Below are 22233 nucleotides of genomic sequence, written 5' to 3' on the forward strand. Positions count from 1 at the left end.
TCTTAATGTTTTGACAAGGGGTTTCTGTGCTTGTTCGAAATTTTAATTTGGGTAAAATGTGTTTAGTTTAATCATTTTAAGGATATCCTTTTAAATAAATTTTAGTCAATGTAGATCAGGGGCGCCAATTAGGGGGGGGGGCATGCCCCCCCCCTAGACTTTGAAAATTACCTTCTTATTTAAATTTCAAAGCTATTTTCTATTTTAGCTATGTGCTATATTAAACCAGCAACTGGTCCAATAAATACGACCAAGAAACTGGTGCCCTAATTATATAATCTTGTTTTGAAATGTCTAAGAGCGAGCGCGTCTACACTATTTTATTTCCAAGTAGGGTTCATTCAAAACTAAGCTTGATGTGGTCAGTACCCGTTTCGTTATTGTTCTTGTGAAAAATTCGTTGTAAACTATGAGTTTTGTATATTGCCTTTTTTAGTAGCTGGGAAAGGAAATGTGTTCTAGGGTTTCAAGGGGGTTTTGGTCGGCAGATTTTTGACGTTGTTGAATAGTTTATGGGATGACTAGTCCCAGTGGAGTGTATGGGACTGTCGTGAACAGGAAATGTAAGTGATTGGCTTGTGGAGTTTCTAAGCGGGGTAGTTTTACCGTGGAGTAAGGGAGTGATTTTCTAAGTGAGTCTCTACGTGTTTCTTCAGTTCTTCTCTTGCCATGTCTGAGTGATGTCCTTGTCTACTACTCGTTTAACTATGAGTAAAAAGCGACAACAAACTTTGGATTGTTTTTCGGTGAAAATGCGGAAGAAAAATGAAGAAACTTTAGTGCAAGAAACTGGCAATAGTGTCATCGCCCAAAGTCTCGGGTTAGTTGAGATAAATTCCCCCACCTGTGAAAGAGTTTCGGAAACAAGCGGAACAATAAATGGCTCAGATCAACATGAAAGTTCAGTCTGCATCGCTGAACCCCTTGCGGGTTCCAATAGCAGTCAAGAAACTTTCTCAGATATCTCTAGGACGCGTCACGACAAACCAGCTCAACCTATTCTTGATAGATATCCGGCTACCACTTGTAATGGAAGGAAATTTAGTGCATATTACAATTAGATTTATGAATGGGTATAATGGTAAAAAAACTTGAATTCCGTGTTGTATTTTGCTTACCACCATTTTTCTATGGGGACTCTCAGGGCTGAAAAAACTGCTGTAAGAAGAGCTTTCATTGTGTCGGAATTTTGCAAGTGGAAAGACAGTTCTGCTATATTAAAGCAACATGATGGTTCTGAAAGACATAAGCATTGTATGTCCGCATGGACGGAATTTAAGATAATGAGTACTGATACTTCGAAATCTATAGCGAATGCCTTAATTCAATCCAGATCTCAAGAGGTTCAGGAAAATAGAGATCATGTGAAGTACATTTTTCGCCCTATTTGCTTTCTTGGCCGCCAGGGTCTTGCTTTGAGGGGTCATGACGAATCAGAAACATCTGCAAACCGGGGTAATTTGGTTGAATTGATGGAGGAAATGTCTAAAGGCGACGAAAAGCTAAAGGGTCAAGTTACAGCGCCGATATGGTCACTATTGCAGTCATCAGTACCAAAATAACGCAGTTACACTGATAGGAAATGCCTTGCGCCAAGATATTATTTCAGAATTAAAATCAGCTAATTACTTTGCCATTCTTGTTAACAAGACAAAAGGCACTTGTAGAAAAGAACAATTAGCGATCCTACTCAGGTACATATCATATGTAAAAGTAGTGAAGTGACCGATGGGCTGCTATCACATGCACAAATTATACGCCGAGAGCCTATCCATCTTGACTTGTGAAACTATAGAAAAGCATGGTGTAGATTCGATGCCGTGTATTGCCCAATGTTATGATGGCGCATCCGTTATGAGTGGGGAATTTAACGGAGTTCAAGCAAAGTTTAGGGAGAAGGGGCCTCATGCAGTTTATGTACACTGTCACACCCACAGATTAAACTTGGTTTTGACTGACTGCCAAAAAAATATCGGCGAACTTTCTGAATTTTTCTCTGTGGTGCAAAGACTTTACGCATTTATATCATGCAGCAATACTCGTCACGAGCTATTTGTGGAATCCCAGCGTATTAGCGGGCAAAAAGTCTTGGAGCTAGAGAGGACCGTCCAGACTCGCTGGTTTTACGCAGTCCGCTATATTTCGAAGGTGAAGGCCAGATTTGATTGTATTGTTGCTGTGCTTGCCGCAGTCTCTGATAGTTCCAACGGCGAGGCAGCGTGTGAAGCAAAAGGACTACTGGACAAAATCAACTCTGCCTCTTTTGTTTCAACTTTACACATAGTGGAAAAAGCATTAGTCTTTGTAAATTGTTTATTTGAGCAACTTCAAATTGATAGTTTGTGGGTTCATTAGGCACTTGCACTGATTTCTAAGAAACGCGCGATTCCAAAAGCTGAGAAATGATAATGAATAGAAAAACTTAAGCAAAAACATATCTGACTTAGTGGCTTTATACGATATCAGGGAATCGAAATATTCACAATCTAAAACCAGTACTCGAAGCAAGAGAAGTCAAGCCATTTCCATTCGTCTCAAAGACTTTCTTTCAAACTCAATAACCGGTAAACGTAATATCAGTCAGCCAGTTGAATCAGACTGCGGTAAACTTCTGTACTTTGAGGTAATAGATCGTTTGACGAGTGAGATGGACCAACGTTTCCTGCAGAATATGCCTCTGCTCGATACTTTATCTGCCTTCGACCCCTCAAGTTCTAATTTGCTTAACCTTTCAAAAGTTGGAAGAATTATGTGTCATTATCCAGAGATTCTCTGTGTCGATGATCATGTCATAGAATTCCAGCTTTCTCTTGCAAAGCTGCATCTGTTATAAAGTGATGTTTCAAAAATGGATCTTCGTCGAGCTATCGAAATCTTATCCGACCTCCCAGTTGCCTATTCTGCAGTGCTAAAACTGATGAAGCTAGTTGCTACTTTGCCTGTGACCACTGCCAGTAATGAACGATTCTTCTCGGCATTAGGACGTGTGAAAGACTATTTGCGATCGACGATGGGAAACGACAGACTCAGTGATCTCATGATAATGGCCGTTGAAAAAGAGGAAGTAAAGAAACTGGATTTGGATAGATTAGTCGACGATTTTGCCAAGCAGCGACCTCGCCGCTCCTCCCTGTTTTAGGTATTTTTGCTAAATGTTGTTCTTTTTTTTTGCATCTTAATTAAAAAAAAAATCGAAGAAAATCCTTGCCCCCCCCCTACATTTTCGTTAATTTGCGCCACTGATGTAGATCTGTAGCTTTCAATTGAAACCCTCATAGTTACTGGCTTACTTATAAAAGATCATTTACTCCTTTAAGTTTTCACATTTTAGAAAAGTTAGAAATGATGACCCATGTGTTATACTCTGATTCAGAATAAGCTAATTGACGTTCTATCTCCCCTCTACGCTAATTTCTGATGTCGTGCGTGAAGAAAAGTTCATTAATTTCTTTCCATTGGCTTGAACAGTTAACTTTAGAATAGTGATCTACTCTTTATTCGAAGCTGTGCTCTTCTATCTTGGATATCCAAAGCCGTACCCAGAAGGAGGGGGGGGGTTAGGTGGGTTTTAACCCCCCCCCCCCGAAATGTTTGCCCGACTCGTAAAAACGTAATAAAAAAAGATATAAACAAATTTTGTTTGCTTTTTCTGAGGTTTTTTGTGTAACCCCCCCCCCCGAATTTTTTTTATTATAGTAAAACCCCCTCCGAAAAAAAAATCCTGGTACCGCCTTGTGGACATCTATGAACGTTAGATATAGTTTCATTTTCCACTTTTATCTTCCTTTTCAAATTTGAAAGGAAGCTTTGATTTTAGAAGAGCCTGGTGAAAGCAGGCTAAATCAAAGCTTTAAAGGTGAAGCTCTATCAGAATCTCCTTTCTTTTCTAACGAAATATGCTGCAAAAAAAAAAAAAGTTGCTTAAAATAAATGCTGCTTCAAAAGAAAAGGAATTCAGGTAGCTTAACGCTTTTGCAGATTTTAATTAGAATATTATTATTATTTTACCCAAAATTAAAACAATTACCCTACCAACCAAAGCCGTATCAATGTGTGTGTGTGTGTGTGGAGGGGGGGGGGGGGTACTGGGTTTAAACCTTCCCACCACCCAAAATTTTTGTCCGGCTAATAATTACAAGCTTTTCATGTTCTTTTTTTTTTAACTTTTTCCGTACCCTCCGCCCATTCCCGATAAATAGCCCCCCGAACAAAGATCCTGAATACGCCCTCTACCACTTTTTACAAGCAAGTTCATTGCTACATTCGTATATCTGTTGTGACTATTTTTTAATTTATTCTTTTATTAACTGTTATTAACTGAGTTTTTTTTTATTCTTTTGCCTTTTTTGTTAGTTAATTTGTGATTTTGCCTAAACGCTTGCTTGACTGATTTCATATAATTAAGTGAAAAGAAAATATAAATACAAACAAACAGATGTTCACAAAACTTTATATTGATATACCATTATAACAAAATACACAAGGATACACTACCCAGATCTTTCCTAAAAGACTACACTAGGATAGACTTCCTTGTGGTGTACATTAGTTAAGATACCATTTAGAGTAAAAATACAAGCAGTTGTAGTGTCGCAAATATAAAAGCTGTAAGGGCCGAGTAATTTTTCTAACAAAATTATCAGAAAACTTTTGCTAGTTTTCAGCGAAATTTCTTTTAGAGCAGTTTTTGGAGTTTCCGAAATCTAGAGACTTTAATTTCGATTTCGTATAACTTTACAGCGTCCATTCGTCTTGCTTCATCCTTAGAATAATATTTGAGACAAAATATATTCTTCACAAAATTCATGATTTTACGATTATCAGATCTTTTACATAATTTTTAGATGAATTGTCTGCTCCCCCCCCTTCCGAACGCGAGTTCATGTTTGTATGTCAGCAGTGACACACTGCTCCTTGCGTGAAGTTGGAAATCGTTTCAGATAGTTATGTTGGATAGAGAGGGGAAGGGAGGGCAATGACGGTAACACCGCCTTTACTTGTGAGGGTTGTTTTAGGTATGGCTTCATTGCTCACCTCAATTTCTTTTGTTAGCGATTTTTCCTCATTTGGGATGAACCATAGAAACGCACCGTTTTAAAAAATTTAAATTCTCTAGAAGACTTGGTCCGGTGCGTATGGAACTTCTCCTTTCCAGTTTTTTTTTTTTTTTTTGCTGGTTTGTGATTTCCGTCTCACCAAAATATATAAATTTCTCATTTTTGTAGCTTGGTTGAACAGCTGGATAATTTAAATAAAATTCAGTAGTACCTCAATTCATTCTCGAACACAGACTAAATTAGATTTCATATATTTCCTGGAAACTATTGGGTTTTCAGAAGCCTTCATTTCGTTTGAGAAAATTAGAAAGCGTAGAACAAAAAGCGCGTCTCTTCGCTGCATTATTTGGTAAAGAAAGCAGTACAGGACTTCATTCAAAATAGCTTTTGAAATTATGAAGCATCAAAGACGAAACTTTTTTACTCTGTTTAAAGAACTCATGTAAGATTCAACATATTTTTTCATTGAATAGAAAGTTTTTTTTTCAACAAAGATAAAAGGCCCTTGACAAAAAAAGCTCTCCTATAATACAAATACTCAAAACATTTCCTATTATCCGTAACTCCAAAAATAATAAGGCTTAAAGACAAAGTATGGGTTCACAAAACTAAACAAACAAACTCCCAAACTGTTTGAGAGCATCTACTGTATTTGCATAGTAGGGTATATACCATTCTGAATAATTTTAAATGGTAATTTAACAAGAAAATGGGAACAATTGGGTGATTATATTGTTTTTTTTTGTTACTGAACAAGAACCCGTTAGTAACATTAAAATATCTCACAAAAGTTTTGTACGACTTGTTTAAACATCATTAAAGTGGAACTCACAACCTATCTTTCGCTACAAAAAGCTTGATTTTGAAACAAGTAGTAAATATTGCAAAAACAATAGTCTTTATTTCTACTTCTATCGTTTTCTTAAGATTTATCATGTTTGATATGTAATTATTATATGATTTTATTATACAATCTTATTTAATTCATTATATAATTATGCACATTGAATAATTTTTGTTTCAATCTTGTCTACATAATTTATTAGGTTGCAATACTAAAAAGTATAATCAGATGAAATGACGATCGTATTTCATTTTTGCTGAAAAACATAAAGGACGCGAGGAGCCAAAAATGTATTTGTTTGTAAAGTTAATATTAAAAAAAGAGGTGCATTTATCACATTTATGCACATTTTTACACATTTATCAAATGGATAACGGATTCCAATAATTATTGCTATTTTTAGTGCTGCCTGAGCCTGTTTGTCCTACATGTGGTCCTTGTGTTTGTCCTGAGGTTACTCATGTAACTACAATTCTGCCATCTACTACAAACCAACAAGAAATTAGTATGGGTTTGTTCGTTTTACGTATCTCATGGTGGTTTGGGTAGCAACTAAAGTACTAACTTTCATGGCTTTGAAATCAGTGTTTGCCAATATAATCTTCAAGTATGGCTATGAATTATTTCTAGTTTTTAAAAACAAACTTAATTATTTGTTTGTAATTAATTTAATGCATTAAATTTGATTAGTACGTTTGTAAAATCATCATCTTTATTATTGGTATTTTGTAGTTATTTGATCAAATATCTGTTGAAATAAATAATTTTAATAAGTAAGGGTTTAACATGCATAAATGAGCTTTGTTACATTCTTTTTTGATTAAAAAAAATCTCTTCTATGAATTATCTATTTTCTTTTTGTTAATTTTCAGTGTATTTAAACATAAGCATATTTACTGAAAAATTAATATCAAATTATTTATTTTAATTTATAACATAAGAACTAATTATATTGAATAATCAATAAACTTGAATGGGGTTGTGATCTAGCCCATGATTATTTGGGAACCAGTGATGAGTCTAAAAGTAGGTCCAGTCTTTTGCATGTGCTGTAGTAGTAGTAGTAGTAGACTAATATTTGCCTCACTAAAATGCTAATACTGCTTGACGCACCCCGCCCCATGACTCTTGGATTGTATTTTGTTCAGATCCTTTTGCTAATACCTGTGTAACTTCCCCCCATGCTTATTTCTTTCTTTTTACCTGATACAGTTTACATATATGGGGCCAATGGCAGAAATTATTATTCAGTACCGTCAATCTGAGTGCTGTACTAGTTCTAGTCGCTTGGTCAGATGTCATGTCATTTCGACTTGCCTTCATCATGTAGTCAGAGTGTCAATGGGGGAGTGGGGCATGGAGCAATTTCTCTCCCCTTCCTATGTTTGTTGAAAAATGCCCTTTTGAAGGTATTTTCGTTGAAACATGTCCTTTTTTATATTTTCATGGAAAACTTAACGAAACTGTAAATTTGTCCCCCTAGGTTTGAAAAACGACCTCCCCCCTCATTTTTGTGAATTGATGTTACTGAATATAGCAGTGGTTCCCGATCAATTTTGGGCCATGCACCACTTAAGCATTTCTAAAATCTTGATGCTCCCTTGTGATATTTAAATTTTTTACCCAAAATTTTATGCGAATTCACCTTAAGTGAGTTTAAAAGGCAATCAACTTGGTATTTTTTTCGAGCTGTCTTCTAGATGTATTTTATGCAAATGAAAATCTTTGTCTGTATGTAACACTTTTCATGCAATGTATGATGTCATTGCAATACTATCATGTATCTGTTTGGCTCTTACAATGTATGTGAATATGACGTCAGTTACTTGAAAAATGTTTTTTTTTAAAATTAAGGCTCTGGTTTATCAGTCGAAGGGTGTACGTCCTGTCTATGACCCACCAAAATATTCCCATACCCCACCGGTGGGGCGTGTGCCCCAAGTTGGGAACCACGGGATTATAGCCTAATGTTGAGAAACTGGAGGTGTATATACCGTTTGAGACGAGTGAGAGACAGGATATTTACGTAACTATCTTGTATGGTAGATGTATAAAGTAGCGTTTAGCAAAACATTTTATTGCCTATTGTAAAGGCGATGCAAAATCACGTTGTAATATCTAATGGGTCGGAGACTTGGCAGCCCTTGGCCAGTGGCTATCTGCTCCTGCCTAGTTTGAACAATATCGCGAGTTCAAACCTACTGAAAGTCTTTTTTAACAATTAGTTACGATTAATGACAGGTTGAACTTTTCAGTTATAAATTTAATATTTGACAATGCTATGATGTGTTCAGCTTCCTTTGCTTCACTTATTCAAAACTTGCTATTTCATTACTTCTTTGTTTGATCGATTGGGAGAATCCAATTTAATATTGAGATGCATAGCCGAAAAAGTTCATTGGAAAACTCCTGTGATAAAATTAGAATGAGAGCTTCTAATACCAAGATCCTTAAATTTTCAATTGCTTTGCTTTACATATCATTGGTAAATAAAACTTTGTGATAACTTACACCGAAGTTTTTGTCTAAACAATGATATTCAACTCTAAAGGGACATTAAGAAGAAGAAGAGGAAAAACAAAACGAACAAATCAATAACAATAACATGATTATGACATAATTATGACATGAGTCATGACAATGACATGATATCGAACTGTAAAAAGATATTAAAAAGAAGAAGAAAAATAGTAACACGACGAACATATCAGAAACTGTGATAAGAGTTATGACTATGACATGAGTCATGACAATGAAAATGAAATGACACCAACTGTAAAGGGAGATTAAGAAAAAGAAGAAGAAAATTAAAACAAACGAACAAACCAGTATTAATGACATGACCATTACATTAATCATGGCAATGCCATAATATCTAACTGTAAAGAAAGAATAAGAAGAAGAAGAAGAAGAAAAATGAAACAAACGAACAAATCAATAACTATGACAAGAGTCATGACAATAACAATGTCATGATATCCGATTCTAAAAAGGGATTAAGAAGAAGAAGAAAAAAAAAATTAATAACAGTGACATGACTATGACATGAGACAGTGACATGATATCCAACTGTAAAGAGAGATTAAGCAAAGGAAGAAGAAAATGAAAACGAACGAAGAACCCAATATCAATGACATGACTATGACATTAATCATCTCAATGTCATAGTATCCAACTATAAAGAAAGATTAAGAAGAAGAAGAAGAAAAATAAAACAAGCCAACAAATCAATAACTATGGCATGATACATGACAATAACAATGACATGATATCTAATTGTAAAAAGGGATTAAGAAAAAACTAAAACAAAGGAAAAAGAAATTAACAGTGACATAACTATGACATGAGACATGACAGTGAGAATGACATGATAACCAATTGTAAAGAGAGATTAAGAAAAAGAAGAAGAAAAGTAAAACAAACGATCAAATCAATAACTATGACACGAGTCACGGCAATAACTATGATATGATATCCTATGGCAGAGAGAGATTAAGAAGAAGAAGAAGAAAATAAAACAAATGAGCAAATCAATAATAATGGCATGGTTAAGCCTTTTGGAAATACTTAACTTGATATGTAGGTTTAAACTCCTCCAATCTTAGTTATAGGTGGCTTAGGGTTTTCCCTAACAAATTTTCTTCTAAAAAATATTCGTAGTATTTTGTTGATTCGATATTAAGAATAATTGACTAGTTTTTTTCCTATATGCGCAGTATCTTCAGATGCAAAAATAGATTTGAAAGTATGAGCGTTTTTACGTTTTTAGTTGACAAATTTGCTTTTTTGTCGCTCTGTATTCTAGACTACAAGTATTGTCGACAACAAACGCCTAAATAATGGTGCCTAACTGTAAAGGAAGATGAAGAAAAAACAAAAATAATATTGACAAAGTTAAGACAGACCTCTGTTAATTGGCCAGGGTCAGCAACACATTGAAGTGTCTGTTGCAAATAAAGCAAGACATGACAAGTCTTTCTTGACTTTGGGAAAGACAATTCCTGTCAAATGCAGAAGCCGAATTCGTGTTTGAATAGCACGATAATGCCTGTTAGAGATATATGTTCTGTAACCTTGTATTGCTGTATATTGATTTACAGCGGTTTTATCTGGGTGTTTTATGGAAAAAGTAGTATTCTTAAGGGTATTAGATAGAAGAAGAGTGTCAGTCTGATTGATGATTTAATACCGATTTAACACCGATTTAATGGCGAGTTTGTAGTAGTAGAAGAAGAAAAATAGATCAGGGTTACCCCATGAAAAGTAAATTGCTAAATGGGATGTCCAAAATACCTTAACTTTGAGGGAATTTTTTTTTTATCAGAATTGAAAACTTATTTAAGTCGTGTCCTCTTTCACTTGGCTAAATTTTCAAATTCAGTACACCGTCTAAAGTTTTAAAGTCAGTAGACGTTTTAAAGTTTCCGCTTTTAATTTTTTATTTTTATTCTTCTTTTGGAATGCATTCTAATACTTTTTAGACTTTTGAACTGGAAAAACACATACGAAGACAAAAACGTTCTGAAAAAGTCTATCTAGATAGCAGGAAGAAAAAAAAATCTGGGGATGAAGGAAGAGAAATCGCTTGGATAACTACAAAACAATCACTAGAAAAAAAAACAAAACAAATCATCAAAACTGCTGTTAAATCGCCATGTGTGGATACCTTACATTTCATTTTTCCTATATATTTCAGGTTTCCTATATAAACACCATGTTATTTTTATAAAAGTTTTACGGTTTTCAAGGCCAAAGAATATTCTCTACGAGAATGCTATTCGGTGCTAATCTCATTGAAAGCAGAATGCTAACTCTTTCTCCTTAGTGTCTTTCTCGTTATATAAACAAAAACACCCTATGAGGTTCAAGTTGCTTTTTCTAAGAAAAATAGCTGATACGGAAATATTAGTAGCTAGGCTTTCCTTTTTGCTAAAGGTAATAAGCATGTTTGATAAGGATAAATTTCAATTTTGCTGATTATATTTAATTAGTTCTTCTCAAGTCTCTAATATCAGTTATTCATTAGGCAGGATTACTTAAAATGTGCTTGTGTATTCAGCTTAGTTCGGATGAAGTTTAATCTGCCAAATTAGTCTGAAATTCATCATTTAAGATGTTGCAATTTAATAGACGTTGTAATTCCTGTTCGTGTAATTCCTGTTCATGATGCAGTTTGTATTTGTGAATACCAGTGTGACTCTGTAAGCTCACCCAGAGTCGATTCCAATTGGGTACCGGGAAAAATTTGCAAGAAAAACACGGGAAGCACTGCAAGATTTATTCCCAACCACGCATAACACTCCTGGTCAAAGGTAGAGAATCAGAAGATCGGTACTTGTATTACGCGGACCATTGTCTACATGCAAAAGTTTTTTTGACTAGAAATTTGCCTGTTGTATTGCTAAAATGTGTTTCAAATTCTAGAGTGGGGGTCTTTAAATTAAAATCAATAAAACGCGAGTGCTTTGCTTGACGTCAGTGTCTAGGTATTGTCACTTCCCACCAATCAGGACCGCTTATAAAGAGAAATCAAATTCTGATTGGTGGCTAGAAATGGTATCTAGATAAGCACGTATAGGAAATTGAGGTATGGAAGATTGGAGGTATGGAAGATTTGCTGAATTATTTTGCTTTATAAAAGTAATAAAAATAATTTATTGGAAGCCCTTATACAAAACAAAAGAAAAAGGGGACCACTGTAATAAATAATTAAATGCACGTAACTTGACTAAACCCTATGCTTTCTAAAAACCAGAATATAATTTGTACTTTACTGAAAAAAAAAATCAAATGAATTTACTGAAAAAGATGTGCATTGTCAGTTTAATACACATATGCTGATATTTATTCTTTAAAATCTTAATTATTTTTTGTTTCCTTAAAGTGATAAAAGTGAAAAAATTTAAAAGAATTTTTTTTTTCAGTAAAGTACAAATTATATTCTGGCTTTTAGAAAGCATAGAGTTTAGAACCCTACTCAGATTAATTTCTGCTAATTAATTTATGCCCCCAGAGTACAACTTACAACCCTTGCCCTGAGGGCTGTGGGGGGGGGGGGTTGTCATCTTTAAAGACCTAATTTCCAAGTCTTTCAACTACGTTGAACACAATGGCTATATAAAAATTTTGATTGGGTGTGTTAGGGGAAATGGTGGTCGCGGAAAGGGTGTTAGTTGCCTTCCAATCACTTTCGACTATTAAAAAGGACACTAGCCATTCCAGTTTCCAATCGAATGAGCCCTTTTCGAGAACTCCTTCGATACGAAGTGCCCCGGTATGGCAAAAAAAAAAAAAAAAAAAAAAAATACATGGTGCCAACAACGTTCTTTACTTAGGCAGCGCTATTTCGCTGCCTATGATCAGAGGGTAACAAAACTGAATCATCAACGTCTTTAAAGACCTAATTTCCAAGTCTTTCAACTACGTTGAACAAAATGGCTATCTAAAAATTTTGATTGGATGTGTTAGGGGAAATGGTGGTCGCGGAAAGGGTGTTAGTTGCCTTCCAATCACTTTCGACTATTAAAAAGGACACTAGCCATTCCAGTTTCCAATCGAATGAGCCCTTTTCGAGAACTCCTTCGATACGAAGTGCCCCGGTATGGCAAAAAAAAAAAAAAAAAAAAAAATACATGGTGCCAACAACGTTCTTTACTTAGGCAGCGCTATTTCGCTGCCTATGATCAGAGGGTAACAAAACTGAATCATCAACGTGGTACTTAACAAAAACAAATGAGCTTCGTAGATACAATGAAGACCCAGTAGAATCTTTAGGTACTTACGTAGGCCTTAACGAATGCGAAGTTTGTATTTGTTTGTAAGCCAATGCCATAGTAGGAAAATGTAGTAGACATCCGGCAATACAACTGCTGAGAACCAACGAGCTAAATGTCCTTATTATACGTTGCTTATGCGTAATATGTTACTTGAACACAGTGCTTATTAGTTGAGTGCCGATGATGCAGCTAAATCCGCAAGGAATACGGGCAAAGTAGTCACAAGGGGCAGAGAGAACAGTAGGGTCTAGTTAAATTGCCCCATTATATTAGTATAAAGGACTCCCTAAAATTACTGGGAATGTCAGAGGTGAAGCCATAGCTTAAAGTAGGGTATAACAAACGACGAGCTGTTGCCAATGTTTGACCAAAACTGGTAACTTCAGCAACATTTCTACATGTATCACTGGCTGATGTATGGAACCCTCACCTTTGAAAGCAATTGTGTGAAGTTATGCAACGGGTGTACCTACTTAAATCCATTCTACCAAGCGAGTATCTCTCACTTTATACTCTGAGTTTTTTATGTTCACAAACCTGAACACGCGCTTTCTTAGGCTGTTGTCCAACAGGCTCAGCTGCTAGTTTTGGAAATAATTAATTTCATAATTTTTCATCGGATGGTCCTGCGTCATAGTCGGAGAATGTATACAGTCGAAGAATCTTTACCTTCCGGTTTTTACGTCACAATAGTCGGATCGAGGCCTCATTCTGTAGAAAAAATACAAACAAACTTATGACACACGAAGTAGATATTTACTGCTCTTAATTCTTCATACCTGTCTTTGCTATTCTTAAGAAAGGGAAAATGTATTTTAGGCCAGATCTGTTATATTGGGGGTTCCCCCCAGAAATTCCCCTCCGTGGAAAATTCTCCCTAAATGTAAAATTGAGCACCTAAAGGGAAATCAAGTCAAATAAAAAGAACGAAGGAAAGCGTATAGTCGTACATCAGCTATTATGAAGGAGGGTTGTTTGGTCATTGTGTAGGCAGGGGCGCGGCGGAGGGGGGGGGGGAAATGCGTACATGAACGCATTTCAATGCCCAAATTGCCTAAATCTCCTTGACCCTTCAAATTACTATAGGAAGGGGTATGGGGGACGGGTAGGAATTAATATTTCATCTCCCTTTATTTAGACTGAGCCTAAATAAAGTTATTGCAGGGCGATACCTGGGGAGGGATTTTCCGGGGGAATATGCCTAGCACCGTTACACTGATCTGTTTAATGACATGTTCTAATTTAATATTTTTCTTTCTGCCTGCAAACTACTTGATCCTTCATTCTGGACCGTAAAAATTCCATGGAACACAAGCTGAGAAACGCTAGTCTAGTAATTTAATATTTGTTCTCATTTTAATTTCACACTTTTCAGCAGCCAGCTCAATAAAAAAAAGAATGATCACTTTTTCTAAGAACATTCAATCCAATTCAATTCAATTTTTAGTCATCGGATGGTTCTTTTCATTTGACATAATTTCTAGATCAATGAGGGATAAATGCAAATTTACTTATCAAACAATTAGAGCTTGTTTTCGAAAAAAAGCCAAGTAAATTTTTTTTTTTCGATTGGTTAGATGTGAGTATATACTGCTTAGCAAACCTATACTAATGGACCCGAAAATATAAAATTTTGGACATATACTGTAGTTGACACCATAAGATTTTTTTTTGACAAATAGGAAGAAAATATTTTTAAAATTATAAAAAAAACGACGCAATCTGTTTGCAATATACGACAGGATCCATTTGCAGGGATCGAAGCCCCATGATACCCCCCCCCCACCGCCCGATTTTTATAAAACCCAAGGTCACGATTTGACTATCACGGGGAGGGAGGAAGTCTATATGATGACATGTAGTTACTCCTGTATGACTGAATTGATCAGTTTTATGGCTTGCTTTTTCATCACTAAATTACATTTAAAGTTACCAGAAACATCCACTTTGATGTAACTTTTCATATATTTAGTTGTGGCAGATATTTAGTATTTAGAATGGCAGATCAGAATTGCCACTCTTCTCTCCTACCGCTCCTTGGTGAGACCTTGCTAGACAGCATAATCCACCGTGTTAGGGTTTTCTTTCTTCTAATAAATTTTATTGTAAATATTGTGGGTTACGTTACCACGCTGTAGACCGTTATCAAAGAAAGCAGAAACATACGATTACTCAAAATAATTCTACGACGGGATCTCTAGTAATTGCAAACAACAATCCCAGAGATATCATTACAGTACAGCCAGTTCTAAGACGAGGAGTAAGAAGAAATGTAATTTAAAGCTAAGGATGACCAGGCTAAGAAAGAAAAATAAAAGTAACCTCTAAAGTAAGTTTAGTCATTACTGTGAAGACTTGCTGCACTTTTAATGATTGCAGTAACAAAGTGAAAGAAAAATAATATTCTTGTAATTTGCGCTGAACTTAAAAACCTGGGGGTTGGTGCAGCCCATTAAAGATTATATACAGCTTGGCTTTTACTGGCTGAATAATAACAGCTGCAGTAAACAAAGAAAGATAAGGCAGAAAAACATAATTGCAATACAACATTTAAAATAGAAGAAGATTTAAAAAATATGATAATGTAAATTTGCTTGTTTCTCTGTTGATGTGAAAAAACAGAAAGAGTTGCGATAAGCTACTCTTTCAAAAGTGAAAGAGCAATGACTGTAATTCAGCTGCAGTAATTCAAGAGACATAGGCCTATTGTTACAAAAATTAAATTTTAAATGGAAAAAAGTTTTGTTTTATCAAACACTAACTGTAAGTAAGTAACTGTAAGTAAGAAGCGACCCGGCTCAATGGTAACCGAAACTCTAAAAAACGGAATTTTGATACCAATTGATAGCCTACATCAAAAGAATCAGATTTTAATGCTGATTTTAAATATATAAGTTTCATCAAGTTTAGTCTTACCCATCAAAAATTACGCGCCTGAGAAAATTTGGCTGATTTTAGAAAGAAGGGGGAAAGACCCCCTAAAAGTTATAGAAATAATAAAGTTATAGAATAGTAAGGAACGACGTTAAAACTTAAAACGAACAAAAATCATTCCGTGTATGAAAGGGGCTGTCCCCTCCTCAACGCCTCGCACTTTACACTCAAGTTTGAATTTCTCACAACTCCATTTTTTTCAAAAAATAAAAAACTTTCGCTTAAAGAGCGAGGTGTTGAGGAGGGGACCGCCCCTTTCATATACGGAATAATTTCTGTTCGTTTTAAGTTTTAACTTCGTTCCTTACTTTCAGTAAAAAAAATTTGTTTTTTTTAATTTAATTTTTGACCGTTTTTGAATTAATGCGGGTTTTGATTTTGGCTCACCGTACATGGATAATTAAAACAAAATTTGCATATTAATTTTACTTTTATTTAGTTAAATGGCTTTCTCGAAATATGTTTAATTTTATTTACGAACGTTTTAGTAATAAATATACGTAACTTACGAATTAACTTACGTAACAAACTTCTAAATTCATTGATTTTTAATACATATATTAGGGGGTTTGTCCCCTAGTCAATACCTTGCTCTTTAAACTAAAGTACGAATTTTGTTCCGGTTCTTATAAAAATGACCCCTTAATCACAAAGGCCATTAATTAGAATAAATAGCTCTTATGAAAGTACTAAAAAATCTTTGTCTTAAAGAGCGAGGTATTGACTAAGGGGTGAACCCAATCATATACGTAATTTTTTCTGTTTATTTTAAAGTCGTTCCTTACTTTCAGTTAAAAAACTTATTTTTTTATTTAATTCCTCTAATAACTGACAAGTCATTCGAGCACATACGTTTGTTGGCCTTTAAGTGAGAAGAATACATAGTGTCACAAGCACCGTTTTACAAACACGTCTGCTAGTGAGGTATTGCATTTTGAAAAAAATATTGTTTTAAAAATTTTGGGAACCGAATTACGCTCTGAAAAACAAACTAGATCTATCAGTCGATTGTGAGTAGCCTCAGTTCAGGAGAAAATGTTACATAAAGCCTTTTAAGTTATTCCAGGCGAATTGGTTGTTCTTGAGGCCTTTTTTGAAGGTCATTAGAAGATTACTTTGCCGTTTTTCGGTTTGACATTGCCCTTAGCTCTGTGGTAATGAATTATTGTTTTTACCTTAGTATGAATCAATCAGTTCACTGGGAGATAAAAGAAAAACTCAATGTCAATTCTTAGAAATTCAGATGTGAATCGTTCCTGACATTTTTGAATCGATTGGGTTTTAAAATTGGGGCATTTACAGACTGTCACTGTGACAGATAAACTGTCACTTCCTAAGCATGGGCACCCATATGGGGGGGGGGGGCGCCAGCCCCCCTGGCTGAATGATGTAGCCTTATATTTTTGTTTTGAGATTTCTGTTATGCAGCATTGGAAGTGCCGATTAGACCAGCTAAGCTCCCCACCCCCTAAAATTCAGTTGATTGGCGCCAATATTCCTAAGTGGCCTTTTTTCTTTTTTTTTTATCTTATTTTTTGGAAATAAGAACAATTTGGAGCCAAATAAAAGCTAAATGCAAATAAAATTGCTATTTCAGCCAATAAATTGATTTGAAGGGGAAATTAAAGTAAGGACTCTGTGACAATGATCCACTGTGCAAATAAAAGAGTATCGATGACTTACAAGAATGGAAACTAGCACTAGTGTCGAACAAAAAATCATCAGTGCAAAAAACTATATCTTGCTTATAGTACTTAAGTAATTTTTCTGTTGTTTTTTGCTTTCTTTTCTCTTCAACTTTTTGTACTCCACATTGTTGTTTCTGCTTTTTGCGGGTAATAAATTTATAATAATATTATTATCATTATCAGGGCCGTATCCAGGATTTTTGTTCAGGGGGGGTTTTACTAATTTTTGACTTTTTTTTTGGGGGGGGGGTTTCTAATTTTTGACTCAGTTTTCGACTAATTTTACTGATTTTTACCTAGGTTTTACTAATTTTCGACTTATTTTCGAGTCGGTCAAAAAATTTCGGGGGGGGGGGGGTTCAAACCGGGTAACCCCCCCCTCCCTGGATACGGCCTTGATCATTATTATTGGAGTGCTACTGGACATATGGCGTTTCTTAGCTTTTTTTCAAGCTTCATAATTCCGTATAATAATAATAATAATAATAATAATAATAATAATAATAAAAAAGAGATCTGGCACTGGTTAACCTACTAATTTTGCCAATTATTGCAGTTACACAAACTGAAACATATTATTCCACTAAAAAACAGGCCAAGAACCGCCAAACGCTAGTTAGCGTCGGTAGTTTTTTTCCGACACTAGCCTCAGTTTTCATTCTTTTAAGTTATCCACACTCTCTGGTGAAAACTTGAATTTAAAAGCAACAACATGTTTTGGGGATTTGTTGTCAAGCAAAATAAGTCTGAATCAGAATCTTATTTTATTGTAAATTTACCATTTACTTATTAGTTATTTGTTTTTTAGACGGGAAGCGACCTGACTTGTCAGTCGACATCGAATCCAACGTTATCGAAGAAGTGATAATTCCGTATAAGAGACCGGGCTATGAATACGAATATAAGTTTGAAGATAATACGATTGATCCTGGTAAATATGAAATTATTTAAGTTTATATCCTGGAGCTGGTCCTTCCTGAGAAATTTGTTGGCTTGCGACAGTTAAGCTCTGAGGTTCTTTTCTCACTTAAACAGCAAACGTTTTTGTTTTAATAGTAAACAAATAGTTGTTTGGACCATCGGTTTGGGAAGGGGTGGGAGCTTGTGCACAATTTCATTATTCTCGCTATCTATATTAAACCCATGATTAAATTATGAAATGTCACTCATTCTCGTAAATGAAATGCTGAACGTTCAGACAATAAAATTTTATTAAATGATAAAATTAATAATCAAGGCAGGTAAAAGAATAATAGATATTATTGAAAATGAATAAATGAAACCCAAAACGAACCTAAATTTGGGTGAATAGTCACGTCAAGCTTAAAACAAACATAAATTACCGCAAATAAGAGCAGGATCACGACCTCTTCGAGCCTCTTAATGTAATAATAGATATTATATCACACGCCTCTGGCAATATATCTTTTCTGTGCTCTCGCTCCATACATTTCAAGCAGATTAATGTATATTATCATCCTCAAGTCCTATTGGGTAAAAGTGACTACCCTGTAAGTTTGAAGCCAATCACTTTTGACCCTTACATAGGGCACTATAACTTTCAGTTGAAAAAAAAAAAAAAAAAAAAAAAAAAAAAAAAAAAAAAGCTATAATGAAACGTTTAGTTTGAGTGCAAGCTGAACACGCCAAGATATATGGCAGTTTAATATTCACCTTAATATACATTTCAATGATGAAACAGAATGTTTTTAATTTTTTTTTCATTTATGCTTTACTTGTTCCCGCTGTTTCATATTGTTAATAGTTTTGGTTTACTATTCTCTATTACTGTTTCTATTCTCTTCTTCTTCAATCACTTTAGACAACCTATTAGATTCAATCACACTGTCTGCTTTTGACTTGATAACCTTTTTCTTTTCGTGAACTCACTTAACTTAGTCAAATTGAAACAATTGGTTGGGAACCTCCTCTGAGACAACTGACAGAGGGTCAGGATATTAAGCTAATTTTGACGTGAAATTTTTCAGTATTGCCAGAAGCTTGGCAGAGAATAAAAAGGGAGCAGAAAATATCGAGTGACGTGATAAAAGTAATTCCGTTGGAATTTCCAATGCTAATTTTCCCTTTCTATTTTCATTAAAAAGGAAGGGCGTGATCCGAATTCCATTTTCGGTTTTCGATCCATTTCCAAGGATTATTCAAACCAAGAGCAAGGTTTTTTTTGCGTCATATTAAATCCTGTGAAATTTACTTTATTTGCGCTTGTATTGTATGCTTATTCATTTTTTTCTATTTGTTTTTTTTTCTTTATATATATATATATATATATATATATATATATATATATATATATATATATATATATATATATATATATATATATATATATATATATATATATATATACATATATATATATATATATATATATATATATATATATATATATATATATATATATATATATATATATATATATATATATATATATATATATATATATATATATATATATATATATATATATATATATATATATATATATATATATATATATATATATGAATAATAATAAGCTCATGTAGATACAACGACAAGATATTTTTCGATCACCCCAGGCCTGTAGCAATGTTAGCTCATTCGTAGGGAGAGAGAGCGAGAGAGAGAGAGAGAGCGAGAGAGAGAGCGAGAGAGAGAGAGCGAGAGAGAGAGAGAGAGAGAGAGACAGAGAGAGAGAGAGAGAGAGAGAGAGCGCGAGCGAGAGAGCGAGAGCGAGAGAGAGAGAGAAATATAGAGAGAGAAAGAGAGAAATATAGAGAGAAAACGAGAGAGAGAGAGAGAGAGAGAGAGAGAGAGAGAGAGAGAGAGAGAGAGAGAGAGAGAGAGAGATAACCCTCCCCCTTGTTTTATTCAGGGTATTGCCATTTGTTCTAATTTCTTATTTGGCCCAATTTCTATTTATTTTAAGTTTTAAACGTCTGCTCTTACTTTCTTTCTTCAGCTCTTATTTTTATGGGAGCAACTCTTTTCTAGTTAATGTAAATCAAAGAGACTGTTAATATTTACTTGATAGTTTAAAGGTTAAAGAATTAAGGCTCGAATTGAGAAGAATAGATTTTTCTGTTTTTCGTCTGAGGAATTAAAATAGACCATGCTTGTTTCCCAAGAATATTACAGTTGAGAAAGCTCAAGGAAGTAATATCTCAATCCTTGTTTATTTAGGTCTATCATTACTAAAAGATGCCTTCTGACGTAAAGCCTACCATAACATAGCGCCATTTTGCCCCAATTGTTAATCATACTTTCCTGTATTAGAACCTTTAAATTACAGCACAGCAGAAATAGCCGTTAAATGACTCTCCATTAGAGAATTGGTCGGATTTACAGTATAAAATACCGTATTATTTTTTGGTTTATTTTGAAGGTACATTTTGACATAATCTTAAGTTTTATTTGAAGTATAAGCTGTTCCATTGGATTATCTTTAGCCATTATTTCTATTCTATTTATTCTAGCTGTTGTTAAGAAGGGAATAATTTAGGATTTTTGCAAGGCTGTTGAAGAATTAAAGGGACGCTTAAAATTTGTTTTTTTTTAACATTGGGAATGAACAGATAGCTCTTTTCCCTGCTGATATTCCCTGCAGAAATGAAGCTTTTCGTTTCCTTTTCTACTGTGTCTGCTGATTGAAGCGAAAAAGAGGGGTTGAGTAACCTCTTTGATTGTACAATTGCTGACTATATAAGTGATACCCCAGCCTGCCCCAATAACCTAAAGTTATAGTAATGACAACTATTGCTATAGAAAATGGCATTGGAGCTCCATGGCAAAAACACCTTCCTCATTGGTCCAAACTGAAAAATTGTAAGATTGTTAATAACGACAGAGACCACACTGCCTTTTCGTAATACAAACAAAATAAGGTAAGACAACGAAGGTTTATTTTAAGACAGTGGAATTTAGACGATATTAAAGAAACAAGGTAACTCATTTTATCTGAAGGAATTGCTTTGTTTCTTTGAGTCTTGGCTGAACTTGCTTTAAATAATGACGTTGAGGCTGTTTTATTGTTGGTTTAGTTTTAATCTTAGCAAATTTTATTGGAAGTTTATTCTTATATTTATTTATTTGTTTTGCTGAAGACGGTACATATAGAGCCGAAATATCCATTTGGCGTTGTGTAAATTATCACAGTCTTAGAATAATTCCTCGTTGTTATACCCTTTTTGTTTTTATATACGATAATTGACCTGGAAAAAAGGGACCATATCAAACATGTCTAATACTAAGTGCGGTAAAGATACATGTATCAAATACAACAGTAATAAAAGTAATATAATCTCTTTCCTCCCTCTCAATTTTTTCCCCTTTAAATACTTTTTTTGCGCATACTTATCGCTATTTCCCCCTGTAGTCCCAAAAGTTGGTGCATCGTCTCTTGGAAGTCCGCCAGTTTACACAGCTGAAACTTTCACTGTAGCTGTAGTTACGTCCTGTTTCGTTGCCCTTATTGTTGGATTTGTCGCCGGACTCTTATTTTCAAGGAAATGCAGAAGTGACTATGGTGCCACGCACTACTTGGAAAACAGGAAACATTTAAGAAGGTATTTTTTTAGAAAGGCTAAATTTAGCTTTTTTTATCTTTTTCATTTCGAGGTTGATTATCATGTTCATTGAAAAACGATCTTTATATGAATGATATATGAAATTTCCAATTTAGAGTCCCACAGTTTCTAACATTTTAACGGTATAGGAAAAAAAACTGTTTATTTGTTTTACTTAGGAATATCGTACGATGTCCTGTTTGATCTAAATAAAACATGATTTAGAAAACGATAAATACCCATATAGTAAGTATGACTCAAAAACCCTAGCTTCCCTTTGTTGAGGCATTTGTACTTGATTGTTGGTCGGGGAGGGGAGCCATTATTAGGCCATAAATATTTCAATGTATATTTCACACAATTGCTTAT

The 22233-nt window shown here is 34.6% G+C and overlaps 1 protein-coding gene across 3 annotated transcripts in view; it reads left to right on the top strand.

The window, feature by feature from the left end:
* LOC148942679 (semaphorin-1A-like) overlaps positions 1-22233 on the top strand; it is a 268011-nt gene that overhangs the window by 234649 nt on the left and 11129 nt on the right. The window contains exons 15-17 of one of the 3 annotated variants that reach the window (XM_089102498.1): positions 6305-6412; positions 18108-18230; positions 21675-21864. In XM_089102498.1, the coding sequence (XP_088958624.1) occupies positions 6305-6412; positions 18108-18230; positions 21675-21864 (421 nt within the window). The remainder of the gene's footprint in view (positions 1-6304; positions 6413-18107; positions 18231-21674; positions 21865-22233) is intronic. The other 2 variants (XM_089102499.1, XM_089102500.1) reach the window with 2 other exon arrangements.

The sequence above is a fragment of the Artemia sp. Qi Xiang Cuo genome, chromosome 16 (genome assembly GCF_049724085.1).
Source record: "Artemia sp. Qi Xiang Cuo chromosome 16, ASM4972408v1, whole genome shotgun sequence".
Lineage (NCBI taxonomy): Eukaryota > Metazoa > Arthropoda > Branchiopoda > Anostraca > Artemiidae > Artemia > Artemia sp. Qi Xiang Cuo.